Source organism: Miniopterus natalensis, chromosome 1 (genome assembly GCF_054644295.1).
Source record: "Miniopterus natalensis isolate mMinNat1 chromosome 1, mMinNat1.hap1, whole genome shotgun sequence".
Lineage (NCBI taxonomy): Eukaryota > Metazoa > Chordata > Mammalia > Chiroptera > Miniopteridae > Miniopterus > Miniopterus natalensis.
The window spans coordinates 163,066,359-163,093,676 of NC_142081.1; the positions used below are offsets into that span (position 1 = coordinate 163,066,359).

General features: G+C 37.0%; 1 protein-coding gene across 1 annotated transcript in view; it reads left to right on the forward strand.

Annotated features, from left to right (window-relative positions):
* LOC107541934 (sulfotransferase 1E1-like) overlaps window positions 1-24,773 on the forward strand; it is a 32,417-nt gene extending 7,644 nt beyond the window's left edge. The window contains exons 3-8 of the mRNA XM_016219119.2: window positions 3,206-3,331; window positions 6,660-6,757; window positions 17,400-17,526; window positions 19,188-19,282; window positions 21,907-22,087; window positions 24,009-24,773. Of these exons, the coding sequence (XP_016074605.2) occupies window positions 3,206-3,331; window positions 6,660-6,757; window positions 17,400-17,526; window positions 19,188-19,282; window positions 21,907-22,087; window positions 24,009-24,121 (740 nt within the window). The 3' untranslated portion in view covers window positions 24,122-24,773. The remainder of the gene's footprint in view (window positions 1-3,205; window positions 3,332-6,659; window positions 6,758-17,399; window positions 17,527-19,187; window positions 19,283-21,906; window positions 22,088-24,008) is intronic.
* Window positions 24,774-27,318: the final 2,545 nt, after the last annotated feature.

Here is a 27,318-nt window from a genome sequence, read left to right on the forward strand (position 1 = left end):
CTATAGGAAATAGTTCTTGGTGCCCCAAGTCTAAGCTTATGTGACCTTATGGAAGATTAAGTTGAAAAAAAAAATTGTTTGTGAAAAGCAGTATGATTTGGGGAATATATTCCTTAAAATAGAGATTTCAAAATACATAAAATGTAAATTAAAATAGTAAAAAGTATGCAAAAGAAAAAATACCCATGCAGGCTAATACAAACCCCCTGCTTTCCCATAATAGTCATCAATTCTCCTTCTCCAGAAACAAGTCTAGCTGTCTCTTGAACTCATCTGTGCTCTCCTCAATTGCCTTTTTCAATAATTTATTCCATATGTTTATTATCCCTTTTATGACATTGTCTGCACAGCATGGAAGCAGAAAAATCTACTCTTCAGGCTGACATCTGGTTGTCTCTTTCACAAAGCTGAGACGTTTCAATGTTTTCCTTAGGCTTCCCCTTCACACACTGAACTGATTGAGCTACTGCTGAAATGTTTTTCCTCACCCCCTAAGAAAGCTCACAACCGAGAGTTCAGTGAACTTCAGTCTATAAATAAATTACCCATTTTTAAGGATACCATGTTTATAAAAATTTTAGAATAACATGAAATGCATTGCATTTATATTTTTGTGATACTGTGTTCCCCTTGGGAATTATGTTCCTTAGGAGGAGCATTTCCCATTATATGGAGCCACAGCATGATTATCCTGTTTGCCCTATCAAAATCAATCAATTACATTCAGCTATTCTAATTCCATTCATTTCAGATAAACTCAAACAAATGAAACTTTCAACTTCAAATACATGTACATGTGTGTTTGTTTGTAAAATATGGTGTATAAAACTGTAAATGCATAATCATTTGTGCCAGTAGAAAACCATGCATTTAATTGCTTTGTGATTTTTTTCTCAAACTTTGTATGGTTTAGTAGTGTGTTGTCTAATTTTCAGATATATTTTTTATTGATTTTTAATTTATTTCCATTATGGTCAAAGAATATATTCTGGCCCTAGCCAATGTGGTTTGGTGGTTAGAGTCTTGGCCCAGCCACCTAGGGGTCATGGGTTCTATTCACAGTCAAGGATACATGCCTGTGTTGCAGGTTTGATCCCCGGCCCTGGTCAGATGTGTGCAGGAGACAACCAATTGATGTGTCTCTCTCACATTGATATTTCTCTCTCCCTCTCTCTCCCCCTCCCTCACACCCTTCCACCCTCTAAAAAGCAATGGAAAAAATATACTTGGTGAGGATTAACAAAAAAATATATAGATATTTTGTATGTTTTCAATCCTTTTAAATTTATTGAACCATGTTTAATGCCTCAGAATACAATCTAGCTGGTGAATGTACACATGACAATGTTCTACTGTTGGATGGAATGGTCTAGAAATATCAATAATATCAAGTTGGTCGATAGTGGGGGGAAAAAGAAAGAAAAATGGGTAGTGTTGGCTATTTTATATTTATTTTATTTTAAAAATATATCTTTATTGATTTTAGGGACAGGAGAGAGAGAGAGAAAGTTGGAAACATTAATGATGAGTCATTGATCGGCTGCCTCCCGCATGGCCCCACTGGAGGTCAAGCCAGCAACCCGGGCATGTGCCCTGACCAGGAATTGAACCTTGATTTCCTGAATCGTAGGTTGATGCTCAACCACTGAATCAGCTAGGCTATTGTTGGCTACTTTAGAAAATTATATAATATAGATGGATAAGTATAGAACTATAACTAAAATTTAAGACTATGAACTGTGTTTACCTTGTGTCATTATTATCATTGTTGTATAGACAATGTATAACCAATTTTCACAGATTAAAAAAACAAAAAAACAAAACCCTCTTTTTCAGCTAACCTGCTCCTCTATAAGTCCATCCCCCAAACTTCATTTTTAAGTAACTTTTTCTTCTTCTGAGGTTAGCTCAATAGTTAATTACAGTTTTGGATGCTTATAATAACAGACCTTCAGAAATTAGGATGGTCCAATCCAGACTTCTCTATCTTGTTTTCCATTTAGCACTAAATATGTCTTTGGCTCCTCTGACTCTGAAGTTGCTCCTTCACATCTCTTCCCATCAGCACAATAGGATCAGTATCAGGGTCGGTGTCAGCACAATACCAGTCATCTGAAGGGGACACCTGAGAGCTATTGAAAACTCACTTCCACATCTTCATCCTCCATATTCAGTCCTGTTTCCTCTTATCATTGTGACTCACAGCCTTACAGGTTCTCTTATCACTCTTCTTATTGACCCCTCACTCTCCCACTAGATGACTTCTAAAACACAACCACAATAGTCTCGCTCTTTTACTTAATGTATGCCTATGCCTCTCCAAACTTTAAGAAAACAATGTGAACTCTTTAGTATGAACTACAAGGTATTTTACGCTTGCTGTCTGCTTGCCTCCATAGCCTCACTCCCACCCATCTCTTCAGGTAGACTCTTTGATCTAGACTTTACAATCTATTTCCAATTCTTTTCCTTACCCCTATAGTATTCTTAAGTATCTGACCTTTGATTTGAAAAAAAAAAAAAAAAAAAGGACAGTTCTTCTGACTGGTAAAACTCTTCCCTACCTCACAAAACTGGTAAATTTATGCCAATAATTTGTTAAGGCTAAGCTCACTTACTATGTTCCCTCTAAGACATTTCTTGTTGAAACATCACAGCAGTGGCTTCATACTGAATTAAATGTTCCCCTTTTGCAGTCCTTTAAATCCTTGTACTAACTGGTGTTATAACACAGTAAGAAAAAATAACTGTTGTAATTACTGAACATTGCTTCTAATTCTTAAAATGGCCTTTAATCACCACAGGGCAAGGGCCAGATTTATTTTTTCCTACATCCTCTGAACTAAGACAACTTGAGGCATAAAAAACTATCAGTAAAATTTGTGTTTCAAAACACGCTTCAGTGTATCCATCTATATTTCAAGCCTCCTTAGTTTTTAAATGTAAAAGTTTAGATCCAAACTGTTATCAGCTTGAACAATGTCACAATTCATCATGGACAATTTGGGACTCCTACCACAGGTATGTTTTACTAAAATATTCATCCTTATTTATTGAGGTTATTTTTGGGCCCTGTGGCTATTCTGGCACCTTTAAAATAATACTGCATTAGCACTACCCTACTTTATCCAGCTATAAATTCATCACTTCCATCACCACCCCAGCATGGTCAGTGGGAGACTGAGGTTTGTTTATTTTTTTACAGGTACAACCTGGTTGAGTGAAATTGTGGACATGATCTTTAAAGAGGGTGATGTGGAAAAGTGCAAAAAAGATGTCATTTTTAATCGAATACCTTTCCTGGAATGCAAAAAAGATGACATGATGAATGGTAATGTTTAAGTTGATTTTAAAAGCTATAATATATATATTTTAAAGTGTGGATAGAGACAGTATAAGGAAAGAGACTGTAAGCAAAACTGGCAATTAATATTATGTCTTCTACATGGCAAAGCATGTAAATTTAAATTAAAATCTTGATAAAGTAGGGGAAAATAAGATGGAGGCGTAAGTAACCTCTGCACCCACCACCTCCTGCAACCACATCAAAATTACAACTCACATACAGAACCGTCACTCAGAGCCTCCTGAAATCTGGCTGAACAGAAGCCCCAAAACCAGGGAGCTGATGAAGCACCAAGACCGGTAGCAGGAGTGGAGACGCGGGCGAATCAGGGCTGGATCCCGGAGACGCGGCCATGGGCCCACACCTGGTGCCGCGGGTTAAACCAGGGAGGGAATCTCGGTAGTGGAGATTTCCTGGAGAAGCAAGGGGTCCCAGCCCCACAGCAGGCCCCCATCCCAGGGCTCCAGGGCCGAGAAAAGTCCCACACCTTCAGGCTGTCCCAAGCGGGGACTCTCCCTAAGGGACGTGGAGGCTGCGGGAGCCCCAGGCTCTCCTCTTAAAGGGCCCACACACCAACTCATTCAGACGCTCTCCCTCTGAGCCCAGCACCGGGCAGCAGCCTGAAAGGACCTGGGACACTTGGGGAGGAACTAACCTGCTTGAAATCCGGGCGAGAGGTGGAGGGGCGGCTTCCTCCCAGGCAGAAGGGCTGGCAGAGGCCATGGCTCTTTTGGCGAGTCCTCCCCGCACACAGCCAGCAGGCAGGCACCATATTTGAATCGCCAGCACCTGACTTCCCACCCTTGGCCCCACCCCATGATTCCTGGAGGCCCCACCCCTCTCCACCTGCAAGCTCATCCAGGCCATTTCCAGTGGCTTTTCTGTGCAAGTGGCTTCTCGAACCCCATACGGCTTGATAAGTGGCCCCAGGCCTGGCACTAGCAGCAGCCTGCATTGGCTCATAGCTTGGCCTATCCTGGACACCTCCAAGCTCAGCACAAGTAGCAGCCAACTACTGTTTGCTGTGTAGCTCATTCTGGGTGGCCCTGGGCAAGGCACTGGCACAGGCTAACTTTGCACCTTCCCAGGGGCCCTAGAGACAGTGCACCTGGTGGTCAGACTTGACCACACTGGGTTACAACCCTACCACATCCATGAGTGTCACACTCAAGGGGCACACTTGGTGAACACCAAAGCTCCACTGAAGTAAGTCCTGCTCCATAGGGGTATCTCCAGCACAGAAGCTCTTTAGCTGTAGTTGCAGCTGGTCCTCACAGCTGATTGATCTGGAGGTCGATTCCTCTCAGTGATGCCAACAGCAACTAAGGCTCAACTACAACAGGACAGTGCACACAGCCCACACAGGGGAGCACCTAGAAGGCCCAGCTCAGGGGGCTGGGAAGGCTGAGCCACTGGACCCTACAAGACACCTACTACACAAAGCCACTCAACAAACTCCTGGAGACATAGTAGCTCTACCTAATACACAGAAACAAACACCTAGAAGCAGCCAAAATGTGGAGACATAGAAACATGTTACAAAGAAAAGAACAAAAGAAATCTCTAGAAAAGGAAGGAAATGAAATAGAACCAAGCAAACTACTAAATACAGAGTTCATCATTTTGGTTTAAGGATGTTCAAGGATATTAGTAACACTATTAAGAAACAAGTGAGACCATCGATGACATAATAAAGTACCAATCAGAAATGAAGGCTACACAAACTGAAATGAAGAATAATTTACAGTGAATCAACAGTAGAGTAGAGAATTCTGAGAATCAAATCAGCATTTTGGAACATGAGGAAACAAAAAACACCCAACCAGAAGAGCAAAATGAAAAAAGAATCCAGAAATATGAACATTTTATAAGAAGGCCTTTGGGCAACTTCAAGCAGCCCAAAATTCGTATTATTGGGGTAACAGAAGGAGAAGAAAGAGAGAAAGAAATTGAAAACCTATTTGAAAAAATAATGACAGAAAACTTCCCCTACCTGGTGCAACAAATAGACTTACAATCCAGGAAGCACAGAGAGTCTCAAACAAGAAGAACCCAAAGAGACCCTCAGCAAGACACATCATCATTAAAATGCCAAAGGTTAAAGACAAAGAGAGAATCTTAAAAGCAACAAGAGAAAAGCAATTAGTTATCTACAAGGGAGCACCCATACAACTGTCAGCTGATTTCTCAACAGAAACCTTGCAGGCCAGAAGGGAGTGGCAAGAAATATTCAAAGTGATGAAAAACATGGAACTACAACCAAGATTGCTCTACCCAGCAAAGCTATAATTTAGAACTGAAGGCCAAATAAAGAGCCTCTCAGTCAAGGAAAAGCTAAAGGAGTTCATCACCACCAGATCAGTATTATATGAAATATTTACGGGTCTTCTTTAAGAAGAAGCTAATGAACAAAATAATCTGACAAACTAAATAGATCTAGAGACATTCACGCATGCAATAGAAGATCATATTTTAGAGGAAAGAGGGGTGGAGGATGGGAAGAGATTAACCAAAGAAGTTTTATGCATATATGCATAACCCATAAACACAGATTATAATGGGGTGAAGGCCTGGGGAGGGGGTGGGAGTGAGGTGGAGAACGTCAATTGGGGGCAAAAAATGAGACACCTATAATACTTTCAACCATAAAGATAAATTTTTAGAAAATCTTGATAAAGTTTAGCATGTGTCTAGAAAAGAGTGAATGATAGCTCTTATATGCCTTCAGTAGAGCTTCATGATATGTGAGTGTTTCTCTCTCTTTGAGCTAAATGTGATAATACTTTAAACACTAGAAAGATATCCATATATTGTTTAAGAATCTATGCAAAAGGATATTCATTACACATTGTTTTAATATTGTAAAAAATTAGAAACATCATGATAGTCAACAAAAGAATATTTTGAAGCAGTGTAATAACACTGGAAAATCATTACAAATTTTAGGATGTCATATGTTTCTTGACATTGCAATATCAGCATAATATATTGAGGAAAAAGGATAATTAGAAAATAATAAGTTTTATGTGCATATATTGTATTTGGATGGCTGTGAGTCTGGGCATATAGATATATTTACATAGAAGTTCTGCTTACCTAAAGGTTCATAATGATTTTTCCAAAGTGATGAAATTTTATTTGATCTTATTTTTTCTCTATTATTTTCTCTATCTAAAATTGTCATAGTGTATGTATTATTATTAATAAAGCATAAGATTTTAAAGTTACTTCTATGTTTTAAATATCTATAAAATCTACAAAAATATTTATAATTTTTGAAGTTGTCTAACCTTTAATATTTTTTATAAATCAGGGGTAGAACAATTAAACCAGATGGCATCTCCTAGAATTGTGAAGACTCATTTGTCAGTACAGCTTCTTCCTGCCTCGTTTTGGGAAAAGAACTGTAAGGTAAATAGAGTCAAGTATTCTTAAAACTTTCTGCAACTCAAAGAAATTTTAGAATGTTCAAGTCACAAATGTGTTATATACACACTTGTTTCTTTATTCTTTCATTGTATCTATAAACATTTAATAAATATAGATTATAGTCTGTATAGTCACAGGTGATTCTGAAAACAAACAAAAAACCCCAGGTAAACTCTTTAAGCCTGTTTCCTCATCTGTAAAAGAAGGATAATAATAGCATCTTCCTCATATAAAGATTAAATGAAATAATGTTTATAAACTGCTTAACATAGTGCCTAGCATATTGTAAATGACCAATGGTAGTTAGTTTTGTATTTGTTGTTATTACTGATTGTATTGGATGTACTCCTTTTGCAAACTTTTGTAGTTCACACAAATGAACTACAGAAGGATAAACCAGATGCATATCTTATAACGGTTATTTACTGAGTGCCTGTCATGTGCCAGCAATATGACAATTAACAAGTCATATGCTGTCCTTGTCTTAATAGGCACATAGTTCATTGTGGTAAAGGGACAAATAAACAAACAGTGCATTGCCATAGGTCAAGTAAGATAAGAATTCTAGCCTCGACATTGAGGCAGGGAAGGCATCCAGGAGAAAGTAACAACTCAGCTGGTATTTGCATGCTTTCTTCTTGTCTGGACTTCCAGTACTATGTTGAATAAGAGTGGTGGAACTGGACACCCCTGTCTTGTTCCTGTTCTTAGGGGAAATGCTTTTAGTTTTTGCCCATTGAGTATGATGTTGGCTGTAGGTTTGTCATATATGGCTTTTATTATGTTGAGGTATGATGCCTCTATTCCCATTTTGCTGAGAGTTTTTATCAAAGATGGGTGTTGGATTTTATCAAATGCTTTTTCTGCATCTACTGATATGATCATGTGATTTTTTTCTTTCAGTTTGTTTATGTGATGTATCACATTTATTGATTTGAGAATATTGTATCAGCCTTGCATCTCTGGGATTATTCCCACTTGGTCATGGTGTATGATCTTTTTAATATTCTGCTAGATCCGATTTGCTAATATTTTGTTGAGGATTTTAACAGCTATGTTCAGCAGGATATTGGCCTGTAATTCTCTTTCTTTGTAGTGTCTTTATCTGGTTTTGGAATTAGGCTAATGCTGGCCTTGTAAAAAGAGCTTGGAATGTTCCCTCTTCTTGGATTTTTTGAAATAGCTTGAGGAGGATAGGTGTTAATTATTTGAATGTTTGGTAAAATTCCCCTGTGAAGCCATCAGGGCCAGGGCTTTTATCAGCAGTTATCGGCCTATTCAGGTTTTCTGACTCTTCCTGATTGAGTTTTGGAAAGTTGTATTTTTCTAGGAATTTATCCATTTCATCCAAGTTGTCCAGCTTGGTGGTGTATAGTTGTTTATAATATTTTCTTACAGTCCTTTGTATTTCTGTTGGGTCAGTTGCTATTTCACCTCTCTCATTTCTGATTTTGTTTATTTGGGTCCTCTCCCTTGTTTCTTGATGATTCTGGCTAAAGGTTCATCAATCTTTTTTATTTTTTCAAAGAACCAGTTCTTGGTTTCATTGACCTTTTGTATTTTTTTTTTTTAGTCTCTATATCATTTATTTCTGTTCTGATCTTTATTATTTCCTTCCTTTTACTTTGAGCTTTTCTTGTTCTCTTTCTAAGGTTTTAAGTTGTAGGGTTAGAGAGTCTATTAGAAGTTTTTCTTGTTTTTTGAGGTAGGCTGGTACTGCTATGAACTTCCTTCTCAGGACTGCTTTTATTGTGTCCCATAGATCTGGAGTTGTTGTGTGTTCATTTTCATTTGTTTCCAGGACATTTTTTATTTATTTCTTGATCTCTTTGGTAACCCATTCGTTGTTTAAAAACATGCTATTTAGCCTCCATGTGTTTGAGTGTTTTTAAGTGTTTTTATTGTGTTTGATTTCTAATTTTATGCCATTGTGGTCCGAGAAGATGCTTGATATGATTTCAATCCTCTTGAACTTGTAGAGACTTTTTTGTGTCCCAACATGTGGTCTCTCTTTGAGAACGTCCTGCGTGCACTTGAGAAGAATGTATATTCTGCAGCTTTGGGGTAGAGTATTCTGTAAATGTCGATTAAATCCATCTGATCTAGTGTGTCATTTAGGTTAACTGTTTCCTTGTTGGTTTTCTGTCTTGAAGACCTATCTACTAAAGTAGTAGGGTGTTAAAATCCCCTAGTATGACTGTACCGCTGTAAATCTCTCCCTTAAAGTCCTCTAGAAGATTTTTATAAATTTAGGTTTTCCTACATTGGGTGCTTATAAGTTTATCAGGGTTATATCCTTCTGTTGGATGGATCCTTTTAGTATTATATAATGATCTTTCTTGTCTCTCAGTATGGTCTTTATTTTTTTATGTCTATTTTGGCTGATATGAGTATTGCTACCCCAGCTTTTTTTCTCCTTTCCAATTGCATGGAAATTTTTCTTTCCTCCCTTTACTCTCATCCTGTGTGTCTTTTGTTCGGAGGCGGGTCTCTTGTAGACAGCATATATTTGGGTCATGTTTTCTTATCCATTCAGCCAACTTATATCTTTTTATTGGGGCATTTAGTCCATTTACACTTAAGGTTATTATTGATGGATATCTATATATTGCCACTTTAATTCTTTATGCCTATGTTTCTCTCTTTCTCTGTTTCTACTTTTAATTGCAACAGTTCCTTTAAAATTTCTTGTAATGCTGGTTTGGTGGTGATAAACTCCTTTAGCTTTTTTTGGGGGGGAGGGGGGGAAGCTCTTTATTTCACCACCTATCTTGAATGTTAATCTTGCTGGATAGAGTAGTCTTGGTTTCAGATCCTTGTTTTGCATTACCTTGAATACTTCATGGCATTGCCTTCTGGCCTGTAGAGTTTCTGATGAGAAGTCAGCTGACACCCTTATGGGAGCTCCTTTGTAGGTAACAGATTGCTTTTCTCTAGCTTCCTTTAAGATTCTCTCTTTGTCTTGAATTTTTGGCATTTTAATTATGATGTGTCTTGGGCATGGGCCTCTTTGGGTTCTTTTTGCTTGGGACTCTGTGCCTCCTGAAAGTGTGTGACATTTTCCTTGATCAGGTTAGGAAAGTTTTCTGCCATTATTTCTTTAAACAGTTTCTGTAACCCTTGTTTGCTTTCGACCTCCTCTGGAACTCCTATAATGCAAATATTGTTACATTTCATGTTTTCCCACAGCTCCTTTAGACTGTCCTCCTGGTTTTTTTGTGTGGTTTTTTTAATATTTATTTATTTATTTATTTAAATTTTATTTTTGTTTAAAATATTACAGATGTCCCTTTTTCTCCCCAATGACGCGTTCCACCCCATCCCTTCCCCCTCCCCAGTCCCTCTCCCCACCATTGTCCGTGTCCTTGGGTTGTGCATATATGCATAGAAATGCTTTGGTTACTCTCTCTCCCTCCACCCACCCGCCCTCCTCCATCCCTCTGACATTCATCAGTCTCATCTATGCTTCCATGTCATTGAATCTACTCTGTTCATCAGTTTATTAAGTTCTTTAGGTTCCACATACAAGTGAGATCATGCGATATTTGTCTTTCGCTACCTGGCTTATTTCACTTAGCATAATATTCTCCAGGTCCATCCATACTGTCCCAAAGGGTACTAGATTCTTCTTCTTTACAGCTGCGTAGTATTCCATGGTGTGCATGTCCCACAGCTTTTTTATCCACTCATCTACTGATGGGCACTTGGGCTGTTTCCAGATCTTAGCTATTGTAAACTGCTGCTATGAGCATAGGGGTGCATATATTCTTTCTGATGAATGTTTCAGGATTCTTAGGATATATTCCTAGGAGTGGAATCACTGGGTCAAACGGCAGCTCCATTTCTAATTTTTTGAGGACCCTCCATACTGTTTTCCATAGTGGCTGCACCAGTCTGCATTCCCACCAGCAGTGTACTAGGGTTCCCCTTTCTCCACACCCTCGCCAGCACATGTCATTTGTTGATTTGTTGATGGCAGCCATTCTGACAGGTGTGAAGTGATACCTCATTGTGGTTTTACTGTTTTTTAATTGTATTTTCTTTCTGGGTCTCTGATTGAGTGATTTTTTCCTACCCTGTCTTCTAATTCACTGAACCGATCCTCAGCTTCCTCTAATCTGCTGTTTATTCCTTCCAATGTATTCTTTATTTCTGCTATGTCACTCTTCATTTTCTTCATAGTTTCCATATTATTTTTTATGTTGTTGAGCATCCTTACAATCAGTATTCTGAATTCTATATCTGAGAGACTGCTTATCTCCATTTAATTTGGCTCTTTTTCTGGTGATTTTTCTTGTTCTTTCATTTGGGGCTTGTTTTTTGGTTTCCCCATTTTGGCTGCCTTTGGGGGTTTGTTTCTAAGTATTAGGTAGATCTGCTAGGACTCTCAGTCTTTTTGGAGGGTCCCTGGCGCAGGCCAATGTCAGACACAGTTTGTGACTGGCCCTGAGTACCTTGTTTGGAGCTATCAACAACCCTCGGCTTGAGGTCTCCTCTGCTGGGGCTGGGTGGGTTTAGACAGACCAAGATGCACACCAAAGCCTGCTTTTCCAAGGCCTATACCCAGAACCAGATCAGGCAAAGACTCAAAGCATGCTGAGGCCTGCCTCTGGCTGCAGGCTGATTAATCTGATTGTCTTAATTAGTCTGAGGCTGTAGAAGCTCCACAGGGTGGGTTGGCTAATTGTTATCAGTCTTTCAACAAGCCTCAAGCTGTAGAAACTCCTCTGGGTAGAGCAGGAGGTTTTCCAGCAGGTTGGGGCAATTGCTTCTCCCCTCAGGCAAAAGCTGAAAATTGTCTAACTGAGAAAGATGTCCTCTGCAGTCTGGAGGAATGACTCAGCACAGGAACCCAGATCTCACTCTCCAGAGCCCACAACAGTAGATTCTCCCCACAGAGCTCCACGCCACCCTGCCCTCCCTCTGTCAGAGCCCAAGGTGAGTGGCTGCACATGAAACTGTGTTGGCTCTTTAAGAGGGTGCCTACATTTCCAGCCACCTCTCCCTGTCATATAGAAACCTAGCTGCTTTTCACAGTGAGATGTTATGTGGGCACCTATCTCAGTTCTGGTGCTCCTGGATGGGAAGCCCAGCCTGGGGTTTAGGCCCCAGAGTCCTCAGTGGGAACCCCCACAGCTGAGATCTTTTTCCAGAGCTTCAGTTGCTGCCTGTGGGAGCCCAGCCAGCCCTTTTGTTTCTGCACTTTCTACCAGTCTCTATGCAGTCTCCACTTTTTCTTCTTGGTTGTGAGGGTGCTTTCCAGCTAGCCTTCAGTTGATTTTCAGGATGGTTTTTCTATATTTTAGTTGTAAATCCATTTTGGTCCCAAGAGATTGTCAGTGTAGTTTCCACTCAGTGTGTCACCATCTTGGATCTTTCCAGACAAGAAGAAAACATAAAAAGTATCCAAATTAGAAAGGAGGAAACAAAACTGTTGTTATTTGTAGATGGCATGATATTGTACATAGAGAATCCTAAAGACTCAACCAGAAAACTACTAGATTTAATAAATGAATTCAGCAAAGTAGCAGGATACAAAATTAATACCCAGAAATTGATGGCATTTTTTATACACCAATAATGAACTCTCAGAAACAGACACTAAAAACACAATACCATTTGCAATCACAACTAAAATAAGATAGCTAGGAATAAGCTTAACCAAAGATATAAAAGACCTGTCCTCGAAAAACTACAGGACACTAAAAAAAAAAAAAAAAAATAGAGGAGGACATAAACAAATGGAAAATATACCATATTCATGAATTGGAAAAATTAACATCATAAAAATGTCCATACTACCCAAAGCAATCTATAAATCCAATACAATCCCCATTAAAATACCAACAGCATATTTCACAGATCTAGAACAAACACTTCAAAAATTTATATGAAACCAAAAAACACCCCGAATAGCCATGGCAATCCTGAGAAAGAAGAACAAAGTTGGAGGGATCACAATACCAGATATTAAGTTATACTACAAAGCCATTGTAATCAAAACAGCCTGGTACTGGGACAAGGACAGGCATATAGATCATTGGAACAGAACAGAGAACTCAGAAATTGACCCATGCCATTACTCTGAATTAATATTTGACAAAGGAGGCAAGAACTTATAATAGATTAAAGGCAGTCTCTTCAATAAATGGTGTTGGGAAAATTGGACAGGTACATGCAAAAAAATGAAACCAGACCACCCACTTACACCATACACAAAAATAAACTCAAAACGGGTAAAAGACTTAAATGTAAGACATGAAACCATAAAAATCCTAGAAGAAAATGTAGGCAGCAAAATCTCAGATATCTATGGTAGAAATATATTTGCCAATACATCTCCTAAGGCAAGATAAACAAAGAAGAAAATAAACAAATGGGACTGCATCAAAATAAAAAGCTTCTGCTCAGCAAAAGGAACCATCAACAAAATGAAAAGGGAGCCCACTGTATGGGAGAACATATTTGCCAACGACACATCTGATAAAGGGTTAATATCTAAAATATATAAGCAACTCATACAACCTAACAAAAAAGAAGACAAACATTTCAATTAAAAAATGGGCAAAGGACCTAAATAGACACTTCTCCAAAGAGGACATACAGATGGCCAAGAGACATATGAAAAATTGCTCAACTTCCCTAATCATCAGAGAGATGCAAATTAAAACCACAGTGAGGTGTCACTTCACACCTGTCAGAATGGCTCTATCAACAAATCAACAAATGACAAGTGCTCTCAAGGGTGTGGAGAAAGGGGACCCTAGTACACTGCTGGTGGGAATGCAGACTGGTACAGTCACTATGGAAAGCGGTATGGAGTTTCCTCAAAAAATTAAAAATGGAGCTGCCTTTTGACCCAGTGATCCAACTTCTAAGAATATATCTTAAGAATCCTGAAACACCAGTCACAAAGACTGTATGCATCCCTGTGTTCATAGCAGTGCAATTTACAATAGCTAAGATCTGGAAACAGCCCAAGTGCCCATCAGTAGATGAGTGGATAAAAAAGCTGTGGGACATTTACACCATGGAATACTATGCAGTTGTAAAGAAGCAGGACCTTTTATTTTTCTAAAAAGTTATTAAGGTCTTGAGGAATAGTATTAGTATCAGTATTATATCCTGTACTACACATATGAGGTATTAAAGTACTAGATGCTGTCATTATTAACAAAAAAGGGGATTTTTCACAGTCATGAAACATTTCCACTTTGTACTCTGTTGTTACATGGTATATTTGACCTTTTCTAAAGATCCATGGTCCAAAAAGTCTGTAGATCTTAATGTTGCTTGTTTACTTCCTTTTATTATAAGCAACCTTAGATAGTCCACATGCATTCCGCTAAAATCATTTCATGTTCTCTCAGTATATTTTCTAGGGGATGTGTCATTACCAGTTTTCAAATTTTCACTAAGTCACTTTTTTCCTTTGAGGAATGGATTGTAGCCTTGATGTTACCCCATTTTCTTTTCAAAAGAAAAGAGATAGTATACTTTTACAATGGTTTCAGTCTTCACAAAATTGCTTATCAAGTCAGAGGTCATCAAAGAGTAGAAAATAGTTGGAACGATTCATGTTCCGAGTATTTCCAGGATGATTCACTAGGCAACAAGAACACAGATGGATTGAGGCTCTTAGTAAAAGTGTGTATAGAGGTGAAGACCAGAAACTGTAAGTGACAAAACAAAACAAAACAAGCAGTCTGATAAGATAATAGGTAATAAGGCCAATAGGCTTGAGGCCTCAGAGTGGTTGCAGGAGAGGTATATTGGAAATAACTGATAAGGGAGAAGGGAGGAGCTTGAAGAAAACATGAAGCTGCAGGAATAAGGCTCCAGAAGTGAAACGTTTAGGGCACTGATGAGTTTCACAGTCTGATTATAAAATTGGTTGGCTGAGGTAAAATGGAGATAATGATGGATGAGTAGGAGAACCTAGAGGATCAGATGGATTATGCACAATGATACTGAAGTGGAGAATGATACTAAGAGGCAGGTGTTAAAATCTTTCAGTTAAATCAAGGGAATAACCACAAGCTTAGAAATGGCATCAGCTGGTGGCAGGTGCCATTATTCCTTTGTTGTGCCCTTCCTTGACCCAGCTTGCAGCGTGCCATCTCTGAGTTCCATTAACCTGGCTAACACTGATCTCCCCACCCTGGTGATTTTCTGAGACCCTGCCCCACTCAAGTCACTTGTCCAACCTGAACCTCTTTCAGAGGCTAATCCACACAGGCAGCTGGCCTGGGCCCATGCTGTGGATTTTTCCTAAAATCTATCAAAGGTCCACAAATGCCAAACTAGCAGTGGCTGGTCTCAGGTGTTTTGAACCTCTTTGCTAAGCAGCCCCAAGCCTGGCACTAGTGGCAGCCAGCCTCGGCTCACAGCATAATCACTCCCAGGTGCCTCCAAGCCCAGCACAGGCAGCTACTAACTGCAGATTCCTCTGTAACTCCTACTAGGTAGCCCCAAGACAGACACAAGCAACAGCTAACCTTGGACTGCACTTAAGCCCCTCCCAAGGAGCCTCCAAACCAGTACACCTGGGAGTCAGCTTCAGACTACCCCAGAGCACCACCCATTAGCCTCACAAATGACACCCCAAAAGAGTGGACTGGGCAGGTGCCAGAACCCCAATAAAGCAAATCCCACCCTGTGAGGTCAGCACACACACAACAGCTTGTCCGCTGCTGTAGTCACAGCCAGCCCTCACATCCAGCCAGCCTGACGAGCTGCCAGATGGGAGGGGGGTTAAGAGGCTGGGTTTAAAAGGAGAAAGGATTACGAAGTACAAATTGGCGGTTACAAAAGAGTGACGGGGTGTTAAGTACAGCATAGGGAATATAGTCAATAGTATTGTAATAACTATGTGGTGTCAGGTGGGTGCAAAACTTATTGGGGGATCACACTGTAAGTTATATAAACGTCTAATCGCTGTGCAGTACACCTGAAACTAATATAATATAGAATGTCAAAGAATGTCAACTGTAACTGAAAAATAAAAAACATTTTAAAATAAAATAAAGCCTACCCAATTTAAAAGGAGTCTGAACATGCATAGTAAATGGTATTAACGTAAAACAAAATGGCATCAGTTAAGAGAGATGGAATGAGTGTCAGAAACAGAGGTCTTTCATGTGTAGCAGTGTAGTAAACTAACTGACTTGAGAATGCTGTGGTGAAATTCATGTATCTTCAGGAAAGAGCTACACTTTCCTTGAAGGTAGGAAGAGCATGTGTAGTAAACAGTTTGGGGTATAAAATAGGATCTGCCAAAATGGAAGTTTAGGGATAAAGGGATTACTTTTGTGCCCCACCCACCCACCCCTCCAATCTGGGAAAATAAAAAGCTTCGTGGAAGACCTGGAACTAAGCTTTAAGTATGGACAGTATTTTGAGATACAAAGAATATTCAAGACAGAGGTAGTATCAGAAGAAAGTAAAGGGGTGAAAATCCTGAAGCAAATTCATGGATATAGTGGCAAAGAGTTCCATTCAATTAATAGGCAAAAACAACTCGGGAGGGTTGTAAATAAGACTGGGAAAGTTCAATAGGGCTAACTGTAGCTTTGATAAGAAAAGAAAGTTCACTTTTTTTCTTTAATAATTAGAGGTTTTATAGTGGGATCTTAAAATTGAGATCCATCCTTCTTAGAATAAAATAGAAGATTTCCTTAAAATTGTTTGATAATGTGGAGACTTGAGTAAGACCAGTTAGTGAGCCTAATCATATCCCATAAACAGTGGCTAGCTAAGTCAAGAGCAGTCTTGCTCCCCTGATGGCTTTGCTCGGGTGCCTGAGGGCAGAAGTGGAAGACCACAGGGATATGGAGTGTACTTTTGCAGAACTTTTGCAGAACTTTTTCTGGAGCATTGAGTGTCAGATCTAGAAGAGACCATAGAGAACTGACCCAACTCACTTGTTTAGTGGATAGAAACTCAGGTCCAAAATGATTGGTACTTTGTACAAGATGATAGCAATTTTTAGTTCCAGAGCTAGCAATTAAAGCCAAGGTTCCTGATTGTTAATTTGCTGGTGTCTTCTTTATATGTAAAACAGAAACTCAACAAGATGCTGGTGAAGATTACATTTTCACTGAGGCTAATGTGCATATAGACCCTCATAAGCAATTTATTTTAAGATCGTGAGTGAGGAAACAACAGTCCTTTCCCCCCCTTTATTATAGAGAACTGTGGTAGAATATCAAGATCAGAAGACTATTGACTGAGTGATTTACCAAATCATTTACTCTCATTGATTTAGTCTCAGTGCTGGATTGTGACTCAGCTTCAGTTTAGTTTCTTCACTTATAAAATGAGGATAATCATCTATCCTCTACTGAGGATAACACTAGAATTGTAACAGGCATTAAATGAGGTATTATATGTAAAAATAGCATAAAAATGAAACGTGAGCACTAATATTGAACAACACTGCAAAAGATGCTGTCACTTCAGGCTGTTGAAGGACTTTTAAAAATAATTTTACATACTTTCTAAAATGGGTGCACAATATTAACATATTAACATATAGTTGAAAACACTAATGCTTTCCTTTTAAATTTTGATGAAACTTTATTTGAGAATTTAGGTATTTTAATATTTGATTTTGCCTTCTTAGATGATCTATCTTTGCCGGAATGCCAAGGATGTGGCTGTTTCTTATTATTATTTCTTTAAAATAGTATCTGATCATCCAAATCCTGGAACTTTTCAAGAGTTTGTGGAGAAATTCATGGATGGACAAGGTAATAACAGTGTTGTTTCTTTCAATTCTTTCAAGGTAAATGATTCAAGACAAATAGCATCTCTGAGCAAAAATTTTTGTTGCCTTTCCTGGTTTATCATCCCTGATCCTTAATTAAAACACAGACGTTTTAGGTGACCTTGAACTTTAGAGCAAGCATAGGGTTTCCAGATGTGGATGGCGAATTGTAGAATATAGAAAGTTCAGTTCAATGCCTAAAAATAAATATGTAAGATGTTGGAGGTAACAATTTCTCTCTCTAAGACTGAGACTTCATGTCCAGTTTTTTCTTGTCTTTATTAGAAAAATATTTCACAGCATATTATTACCACTCTATTGAACAAGAAGGAGAAGGGAATAGAAGAGGGAGAATGTCCATTTGTTTCCAAGGAAAATTTCAGGTGTTACATGGACCAAAATTTATAAAGAAGTCTGAATACCTATGAAGTTTTTATGCATTCTACCTAGTGTACAGTCTGAATGACTCAACTAGATCTCTCAGAACAGTACAAGGTTACTTGAACAGTAATTCTGGAAAATTTTGCCTTTTTAGTTAACTCCAGATGAAAGCAACTAAGTAGATTTGAGGAAGAAAGTGTTCAGGAGATTCTAGTATTAACTGAAGAAGGCCATTCTGATCCCGTGGTAATAAATTGTAAGGAAAATGATAACAATCCCACTTTTATATCCATAAAAATGAAATTGACTCAGTAAAAGTAGGATATATATGCTTTATTTTTGTTGCTATATTTGAGAAAATTTATGCTCATGCATAATGAATAAAATATTTGCCTCCAGATCATCAAAACCCACATTGTAAGGCAAAGAAACATAAAGTTGAACCTCCACAAAACATGAATAAGATAATTATAAATATCACCATATAACTTTTTTCTGTAAAGAAAAATTGCCAATAGAGTCAAAGAATAGAAGAAATATGCAGTGATCTAATGCAAAGCAAAATACTTTGACTCACACATTATTATATCATTCTGTCAGCTTTTATTGGGGAAACACTTGGATATATGTGAGAGAAGTAAGGAAAAAGAAGGGAAGAGACAGCATTTGGTCATATCACATCATCTCCAAAATCTAATTCTTTTAGAGTGAGAATGACACTAAAGTTCCCTCAGAAAACAGCTCTTATAATCTAAACTGCAAGCAATGTAGTAAACTGTTACATAGTTACTAGCTTCAGTAGCCAAAACCAGTTTGTAAATGGAAAATTTGAGACCTGGGCTGAATTCTTATTATAAGAACGTTGATTGTTCCACTAACTAAACTCTCTTCACTAACAATCTGATTTTACACACATACACACACACACACACACACACACACACACACTCACTCTGGTTTCAAAAGTTATCTAATAAACTCTGAATCAAAATTATGGGAGGGGGACTTCCTTCACTTTTTCTCTGTGCCATAAACCGTGTCATAATAATGAAAGTTGAGAATATGTTTTTGTACATGAATTATTCAACATATTTTGCCTCCTTGCTGCAGAGAAATTTGCTTAACATATGAGGCTGATCTCTACTTTTCATTCCACGATCATTTATTTATATTTATTTGTTGCTACTGTTATTTAAAAACTCTTTTTTCAAGCTGTATAAAGAAGATATTATGCTCTTATGTTGTTTTTATCTCTAATTTTAGTTCCTTATGGTCCCTGGTATGAACATGCAAAATCTTGGTGGGAAATGAGAAATAATCAACATTTGCTCTTTCTTTTCTATGAAGACATGAAGGAGGTGAGAAACTGAAAACATATGGACAATTTAGTAATTTCTAAAATGTTATCATTTGGCAACATCTAGATACAAAAATCTGCCTTTAGATAAATAATGCAGTACCTCTAAAAGCTACAATTATCCAGATAATTTAACACAGACTTAAAGTTAGTAAATAAAAATCTCCTGTGAATGAATATGTTTAAATCCAAGTCTCAAAAAATTACCAACAATAAAATTTTGTGGAACTTGAGTTCATAAAAGAAAATAACAACATCTGAACATACACACGGATACATACATACAAGGAATCGCAGCAGGCAAGAAGAGTCAGCTGGTCTCCAAATCCACAGATGTTAGAATTATCGAATAAGAGCTTTAAAATAATTATCCTTAACATGTTTAAAGAAATAAAAGATGAAATTTGGATCTTACAAGGAGCAAGAGGTTACTGAAATTAACAAGTCAGATTAGAAAAAATAACAAAATAGGATTTCTAAAGTAATAAATTAAAATTAGAAACTAAGAGATGGTTTAAATAACAGATGATACATTACTAAATCATGGATTGGTAATGTGGAAGATGGAGCTGAGCTAATTCTATAGAATTTACCACATTGAGATAAGTAGAATACTTTATTTTTTAAAAAAGAGTAATGGATATGTAGGCTAACATGATAAGGTCCCACATATATAAATTCAAACTTTCAGAAGGAGAGAGTTAAGAGAATGCTTAGAACAGCAATATACAAAAGTCTGATGGTCCCAAAATTTCCTTATAATCTAGTTTTTCTCTAGTTTCATTAGTAATCAGGATAATTGCAAATAAAAATCATTATGAGATGTTATTCCATACCCACCAGACTGACAATAATGAAAAAGTCTGACAATAAAAATGTTAGTCAGGATATGGATCAGTGAGAGGTACCACACTGCTGATAGTAGTGTAAAAAGATACAAACACTATGGAAACAACTTGTCACTGTCTACAAAGAGCAAAACATGAATGTAACTGAAGATCCAGAAATTCCACTAGTCGATATATATTCTTGAGAAACTCTGGCTTGTGTACATTAGGTTATATGTACCACAATTCTCACAGCAGCATTCTTCATAACCATAAACACTGGAAACAACCTAAATACGCATATAACTAAATCATCAATACATGTCATCTAATTCAAACTGGAAGAGTCAAGGAAATCATCTCAAAGAAGGTGATACATAAGCTGAAGTTTAATAGGCAAGCTATAATTTGTAGAATAGAGAATTTGAGAAAAGCATTCTACATAGAGGTAACTACATGCCAGAAGAAGCATTATGGTTAGTATTGAAAATAGTTGCATTGGTTGATGTAGCTGGATCATAAGGTACACAACAGGAGGGACATAGATAGAGATGGGGATGTTTGTAGCTACAGCTCATATATAACATCGGATGTTCCACGTTGAGTATTTGACCTTTTACACATTTTCTTAATCTATCTGGTTCCTTTGCTTTCCACTAGTTACACCAATAAATTAGAAGAAAAATAAAAGCTATCTGCATATTTTCAACCCAAAACTTGATCTATTACAGGAGACTGTACTATTTGAGAGTGTATATTAATATTGATAGATATTTATTGAGCATGTACTATGTTTGAGGATATGTATACATTTTTTGGGACACCCTGTATATTAGCTCTTGTAAATAATGCTGCAATGAACATAGGGTGCATACAGCTTTTTGAATTAGTGTTTTTATTTTCTTCAGATAAATACCCAAAAGCAGAATTGATTGGTTATATGGTAGTTCTATTTTTAATTTTTTGAGGAAACTCTATGCTGTTTTTCATAGTGGCTGAATCAATTTACATTCCCACCAACAACGCATGAGGGTTCCCTTTTCTCCACATCCTTGGTAAACTTGTTATTTGTTGATTTTTTCATAATGGTCATTCTGACAGGTGTGAGGTGATATCTCATTCTGGTTTTGATTTGCATTTTCCTGATTATTAGTGATGTTTAGCATCTTTCTATATTTGTTAGCCATCTATATGTCTTCTTTGGGGAAATGTCTGTTCATACCCTCTGCCCATTTTTAATCAGATTGGTTTTTTTATGTTGAGTTGTATGTGTTCCTTCTATATTTTGGATATTAACTGCTATTGGATATATTATTTCAAATATCTTCTCCCATTCAGTAGGTTGTCTTTTCATTTTGTTGGTTTCCTTCACTGTGCAGTGGCTTTGTTGCCCTTGCCTGAGGTGATATATCCAAAAAAGATATTGATAAGATGAATGTCAAAGAGTATACTGGGTGTGTTTTCTCCTAGAAGTTTTATGGTCTCAGCTCTTACAGTTAAGTAATTAATACATTTGCGTTTATTTTCATATATGGGTAATAAAGTGGTATTATGTATATGGTATGTAAGAAACTATATGGTGGGAAGTATCTTTTATGTCCGTTTCATGGCTCAGGAAAATTGTGTTTAGAGAAGTTTTAAAAATATAACTTATACAAGAAGTACTTTTCCACATTAGAAGCCCATTCTAGTATCAGTGAGAGGAGGGAGAAAAATTTTTCTCTCTCTCTTTTTTTAATCCAAATAGTAATGCACTCAATTTCAGTAATTTAATCTTCAAAATACTTTTTCTTCTTAGGATATCAGAAGAGAGGTGATAAAACTGATGCGATTTCTGGGAAGGAAGACATCAGAGGAGCTTGTGGAAAAGATTGTTCAACACACTTCATTCCAAGAGATGAAAAACAACCCATCTACCAATTACACAACACTACCAGTTGAAATCATGAACCAAAAAATATCTCCCTTCATGAGAAAGGGTGAGATGGTCACATGATTTGCCTCTACTGCTATCAGAAGTCACAAGTTGAAATAGTTATAGGCAAACACCTATCGAGGCCTATTCATGCCTGCGAACTCAGCTTGTTTTCTGCAGAGCTGTTTCACATTTGAAAACTCACTTTCCTGTGTTACCAGTTCTTCAGAGACATAAAATATTAGTACTTCTACTACTCATGATAAATTGCTATTACTTGTTGATTACTTAGTATATGCAGCATAGTATATTAAGAATGACTGGCAGCTACTGCAGTCTCAGCCCCAGGACTAGTGCCACACTCTACTAGCCACCATTTACTAAGGCTGGGTGCCCTGGTGCTACACCATGTACATTATGGAAATATATATACATTTAAAATTCTAATTATCTTTAAATTTTTATCAGAGACTCAGGAGAGAGCTTCAAAATATTATCTCACTTTGAGATGAGGAAACAAGCTTACAATGATTAGTCAGCTTTTCCTTGACGAAGTGGCAGACATTTTCGAGACTAATAGGCAAATGTCCAAACTCATCAAACTGTATGTACATTAAATATGTACAGTTTTTATATATTAATACCTTTATACCTCAATAAAACTTTTTAAAACAAGACTAAGTTTCAAAGCCCTAAGTAGCAAATATGGCTCTGTTTGGCAAAAATTTCAAAATACAATGAAGTGACATTCTGTTGAGAAGACGTGTGGTCTGATGAGACACAGACAGTTTATAAATCCAAAGACATGTAGGATATGAAGAGTATTGGGATATCCAGTCTTACTGATATGCGAAGAACATGTATTTGGGGGGTTTTGTTCGTTTATTTGTTCGTTTTAGAAGCAGAATAGAGAAAATCTTGCTCTTTGAACTAAATTGTCAGTGAAAAGGCCAGGGAATTTTTAAAATAATGGGAATAACAAACCTGCCACTGAGTGACAACAGGGAGCTCCTGAAAAGAGAGTTAGCATGCAGGTAATATTTTAATGACCCATTTCCAGATTATCTCTGCCTCCTTTCCCATAATGTCCATATATCTATTTAAAATAAAACACTAGACTTTAATTATCATGCTTGTAAAGGGCTGCTCACTGCTGTATCCTCAGAACACATATTTGCTATCTTTTGCTTTCCGGGTTATTTCACTGGGAAAGTTTAGAGCTTCTTGAGCTAAAGTGGGAAGTGAACTATTGACTTATTTACAATCAGGGTGCCTTCCTTCTGCCAGGGGAGAGCTGGATTTGATGGAAAGCAAAAGGGAAGGGCCTACTAGACTGTTGCAATAAACCAGGTGGGAAACACTGAGGAGCTTCAATGTCAGTGGCAGCAGAAATGAAGAAAGGAAAAGGAGTGTGAAGAAAACCTGAATATGAATAAAGAATTAGATGGAGGACTGAGGGGACAACTTCCAAGTTTATGCTTTGAATAACTAGTGCTGCCATTAATCAGGTTGTGAAAAAGAAAACACAATTTGGTGGGGAACAAAATGAATTAATTTTTTAACTAAATTGGGTATGCTTGTATGGAATACCATCTAGACAGTTGAATATGAAACTATAACTCTGGATTTGAGTGTGCTCAGCATGAAGATGATATTTAATATTTTGGGCATGTATAAAACGTAGATCTCATTCATATTAGGAGGAAGCCGCAACATTTGAGAGGAAATTGGAGAAGAAAAGTTCAATGAAGGAACATTAGAGGGAAGAATCAAAGAAAGAAATTTGCTCTTTGTTGTTGCATTAACAATCACAAATTCTTCTTTGTAAGCTCAAATATGTATATTATTTATGGTATATATTTTATTATAATCAAGGGTTACAAGAATAAAAGTTGATTAGGTGTTAATGAAAGGGGTGAATATTAGGAAACTTCATGATTCTGGCTTGAAGACATAATACTTATTGTGTTTTTTCTTTGTTACAGGGATTACAGGAGACTGGAAGAATCACTTTACAGTAGCCCTGAATGAGAAATTTGATATGCACTATGAGCAGCAAATGAAGGGCTCTACACTGAAATTACGAACTGAGATCTAAGAAAGGTTTCCCTAACATATCAGAGGTTTAAGCTTTTCTTATTTTAGATTGGTAGAGAGAGCCATGTGAAAGGTTATGTGGTCAGGTTCACATGGTTATTGAGATCTCAATATAAAAAGACAAGAAGGATTTTTTCCTGACATTATCTTTTTATTTTATTTTTAATCTTTATTTTTCTCCTCCATTTTCTTCTTTTTACAAATATTACACAAAGCTATAATCTATGGGAATGATGTAAGAACACACAGATAATTTAAGTTAGAAGCTCATTAAAAATCAACAAGCATTCCAAATTATTTTCATGCTGGTTTCCACGCCCCCATTTAGTAGTATATTTAGTACATACAGGAACTTTGAAAATTTTAGGAGAAATAATTACAATAAATAAATTTGGGGGCATAATTATACCTATTATTTACATCCTGATTTTTTTTTTTATTTTTTGCAAAATGACTTAATTTGAAATTTACTTTAATCTAATGTAAATTTTGGCTATAGCTGAATTGATCAGATATCTGTCAATATTCCTGTGTATTATTTATGCTTGAATGTCATATAAAAATGTAATGAATTTTCATTCTGTAAACGAAAGTTTGACAAAATTTGATATTTGCTAATAAAACAAAACAAAAAAAAACAAGAGGAATAGAAGAACAGTTATTATCTTTTATATAAACTATTGTTTTTGCTTATGTCTCCTATTTTTCTGCATTCTATTGATGATTTTTTTCCCCTATACTACACTTGTTTTTCACAGCTGATGTCTCTTTTCTCTAAATCGGAAGACAAACAAGATCTTAAAAAATTTACTATGGGTCTTTAGTAGATTATTACATTCTTAATTCCTAACCTACAAGGTCAAATCTAAGGAGAAATAAATATGGTTTGCTTTCTTACTCTTTAGAGAAAAGTCTAGAGATTTCTGAACACCCTGTTTAGTAGTATGATTTTTCAGAATTAAAGCTTCTGAAGTAAGTAAAATTACTTATTTTTTTTAAAAAGAAATATAACATAGTTATACATTATAGAAAAATTGGAGAGTTTTGAAAAATATTAAGTTTTCATTGTGGTCAAGATGAGAAGCAGAACCTCAATCATTAAAGGCAACAATTGTTCTTTCTTTTATTTCTTTTTTTTAATTAAAGTTACACAGTATTTTATGGTATAAATGTACTAGAGCATTTTTACCCACTCATCGACTGATGGGCACTTGGGCTGTTTCCAGATCTTCGCTATTATAAACTGTGCTGCTATGAGCATAGGGCTGCATATATTCTTTCTGATTAGTGTTTCAGGATCTTTAGGATATTCTCCTAAAAGTGGGATCACTGGGTCAAAAGGCAGGTCAATTTTTAATTTTTTGAGGACCCTCCATACTGTTTTCCACAGTGGCTGCATCAGTCTGCATTCCCACCAGCAGTGCACTAGGGTCCCCTTTCCCCACACCCTCGCCAGCACATGTCGTTTGTTGATTTGTTGATGGAGCCATTCTGGCAGGTGTGAAGTGATGCCTCATAGTGGTTTTAATTTGCATCTCTGATGATTAGGGACGTTTAGCAATTTTTCATACGTCTCTTGGCCATCTGTATGTTCTCTTTAAAGAAGTGTCTATTTAGGTCCTTTGCCCATTTTTTAATTGAAATGTTTGTCTTTTTGTTAAGTTGTATGAATTGCTTATATATTTTGGATATTAACCCTTTATCAGATGTATCATTGGCAAATGTTCTCCCATACAGTGGGCACCCTTTTCATTTTGTTGATGGTTTCTTTTGCTGTGCAAAAGCTTTTTATTTTGATGTATTCCCATTTGTTTTTCTCCTTTGTTTCTCTTGCCCTAGGAGATGTATTGGCAAACATATTGTTATGAGAGATGTCTGGGATTTTGCTGCTTATGTTTTCTTCTAGGATTTTTATGGTTTCATGTCTTACATTTAAGTCTTTTATCCATTTTGAGTTTATTTTTGTGTATGGTAGAAGTTGATGGTCTAGTTTTATTTTTTTCTGAATATGCCTGTCCAATTTTCTGAACACCATTTATTGGAGAGACTGTCTTTACATAGAAGCATGGAGCAGACTGAGGGATCTCAGAGGGAATGTGGGGGTGGGGGAGTGGGTGGGGAGAGATTAATCAAAGAACTTATATGCTTATATGCATAACCTATGGACACAGACATTGGTATGAGGAAGGCCTGGGGGTGGGGTGGATGCAGGGTGGAGGGGATCAATGTGGGAAAAAAGGAAACATCTGTAATACTTTCAACAATACAAATTTTAAAAAATAAAAATTAATTAATTAATTAATTAAAGTTACATACAATATTATATGAGTTTCAGGTGTACAACCATGTGATTTGACATTTATATAACTTATGAAGTGATTACCTTGATAAATTTAGAACCTCTGGACACCATATATAGTCATTACAATATTGTTGACTATAATCCTTATGTTCCATCCCCATGACTATTGCCTCATTACCAATTTGTACTTCCTAACCCCTTCACCTTTTTCAGTCTTTCTTCCATCTGACAACCATCAAAATATTTTCTGTATCTATGAGTGTGTTCCAGTTGAGCTTGTTTAATGTTTTTTAGGTTCCACATATAAATGAAAACATCTGCCATTTGTCTTTCTCAGTCTAACTTATTTCATTTAGCATAAAGCCCTCTAGGTGTCCCCACGTTGTTGCAGATGAAAAGATTTCAGTCTCTTTTATGGTTGAATCCTGTCTCATGGCAAACACGCACCACTTCTTCCTTACCTACTCATCTGTTGATGGACACTTAGGTGCCTTCCACGTCTTGACCATTGGAAGTAGTGCTGCAATAAACATATGGATGTATATATCATTTTGATTTAGTGTTTGGGTTTTCTTTGGATAAATACCCAGAAATGGAGTTGCTGGATCCTGCTTTGTCTCTTATTATAGCCTTTGCTTTTTAAAAATTTTTAATTTTATTTTTTAATGGATTTTATTGGGGTGACATTGATTAATACAATTATATAGGTTTCAGGTGTACCACTCCGCAACACATCATCTGTATATTGTAGTGTGCAAAGTCAAGTGTCCTTCTGTCACCATTCATCCCCCCTTTACCCTCTTCTATGTCCCCCAAACCCCCTTTCCCTCTGGTAATCACCATACTGTTTTCTGTGTATATGAGTTTGTCTGTTTTTCTTAATCCCTTCACCTATT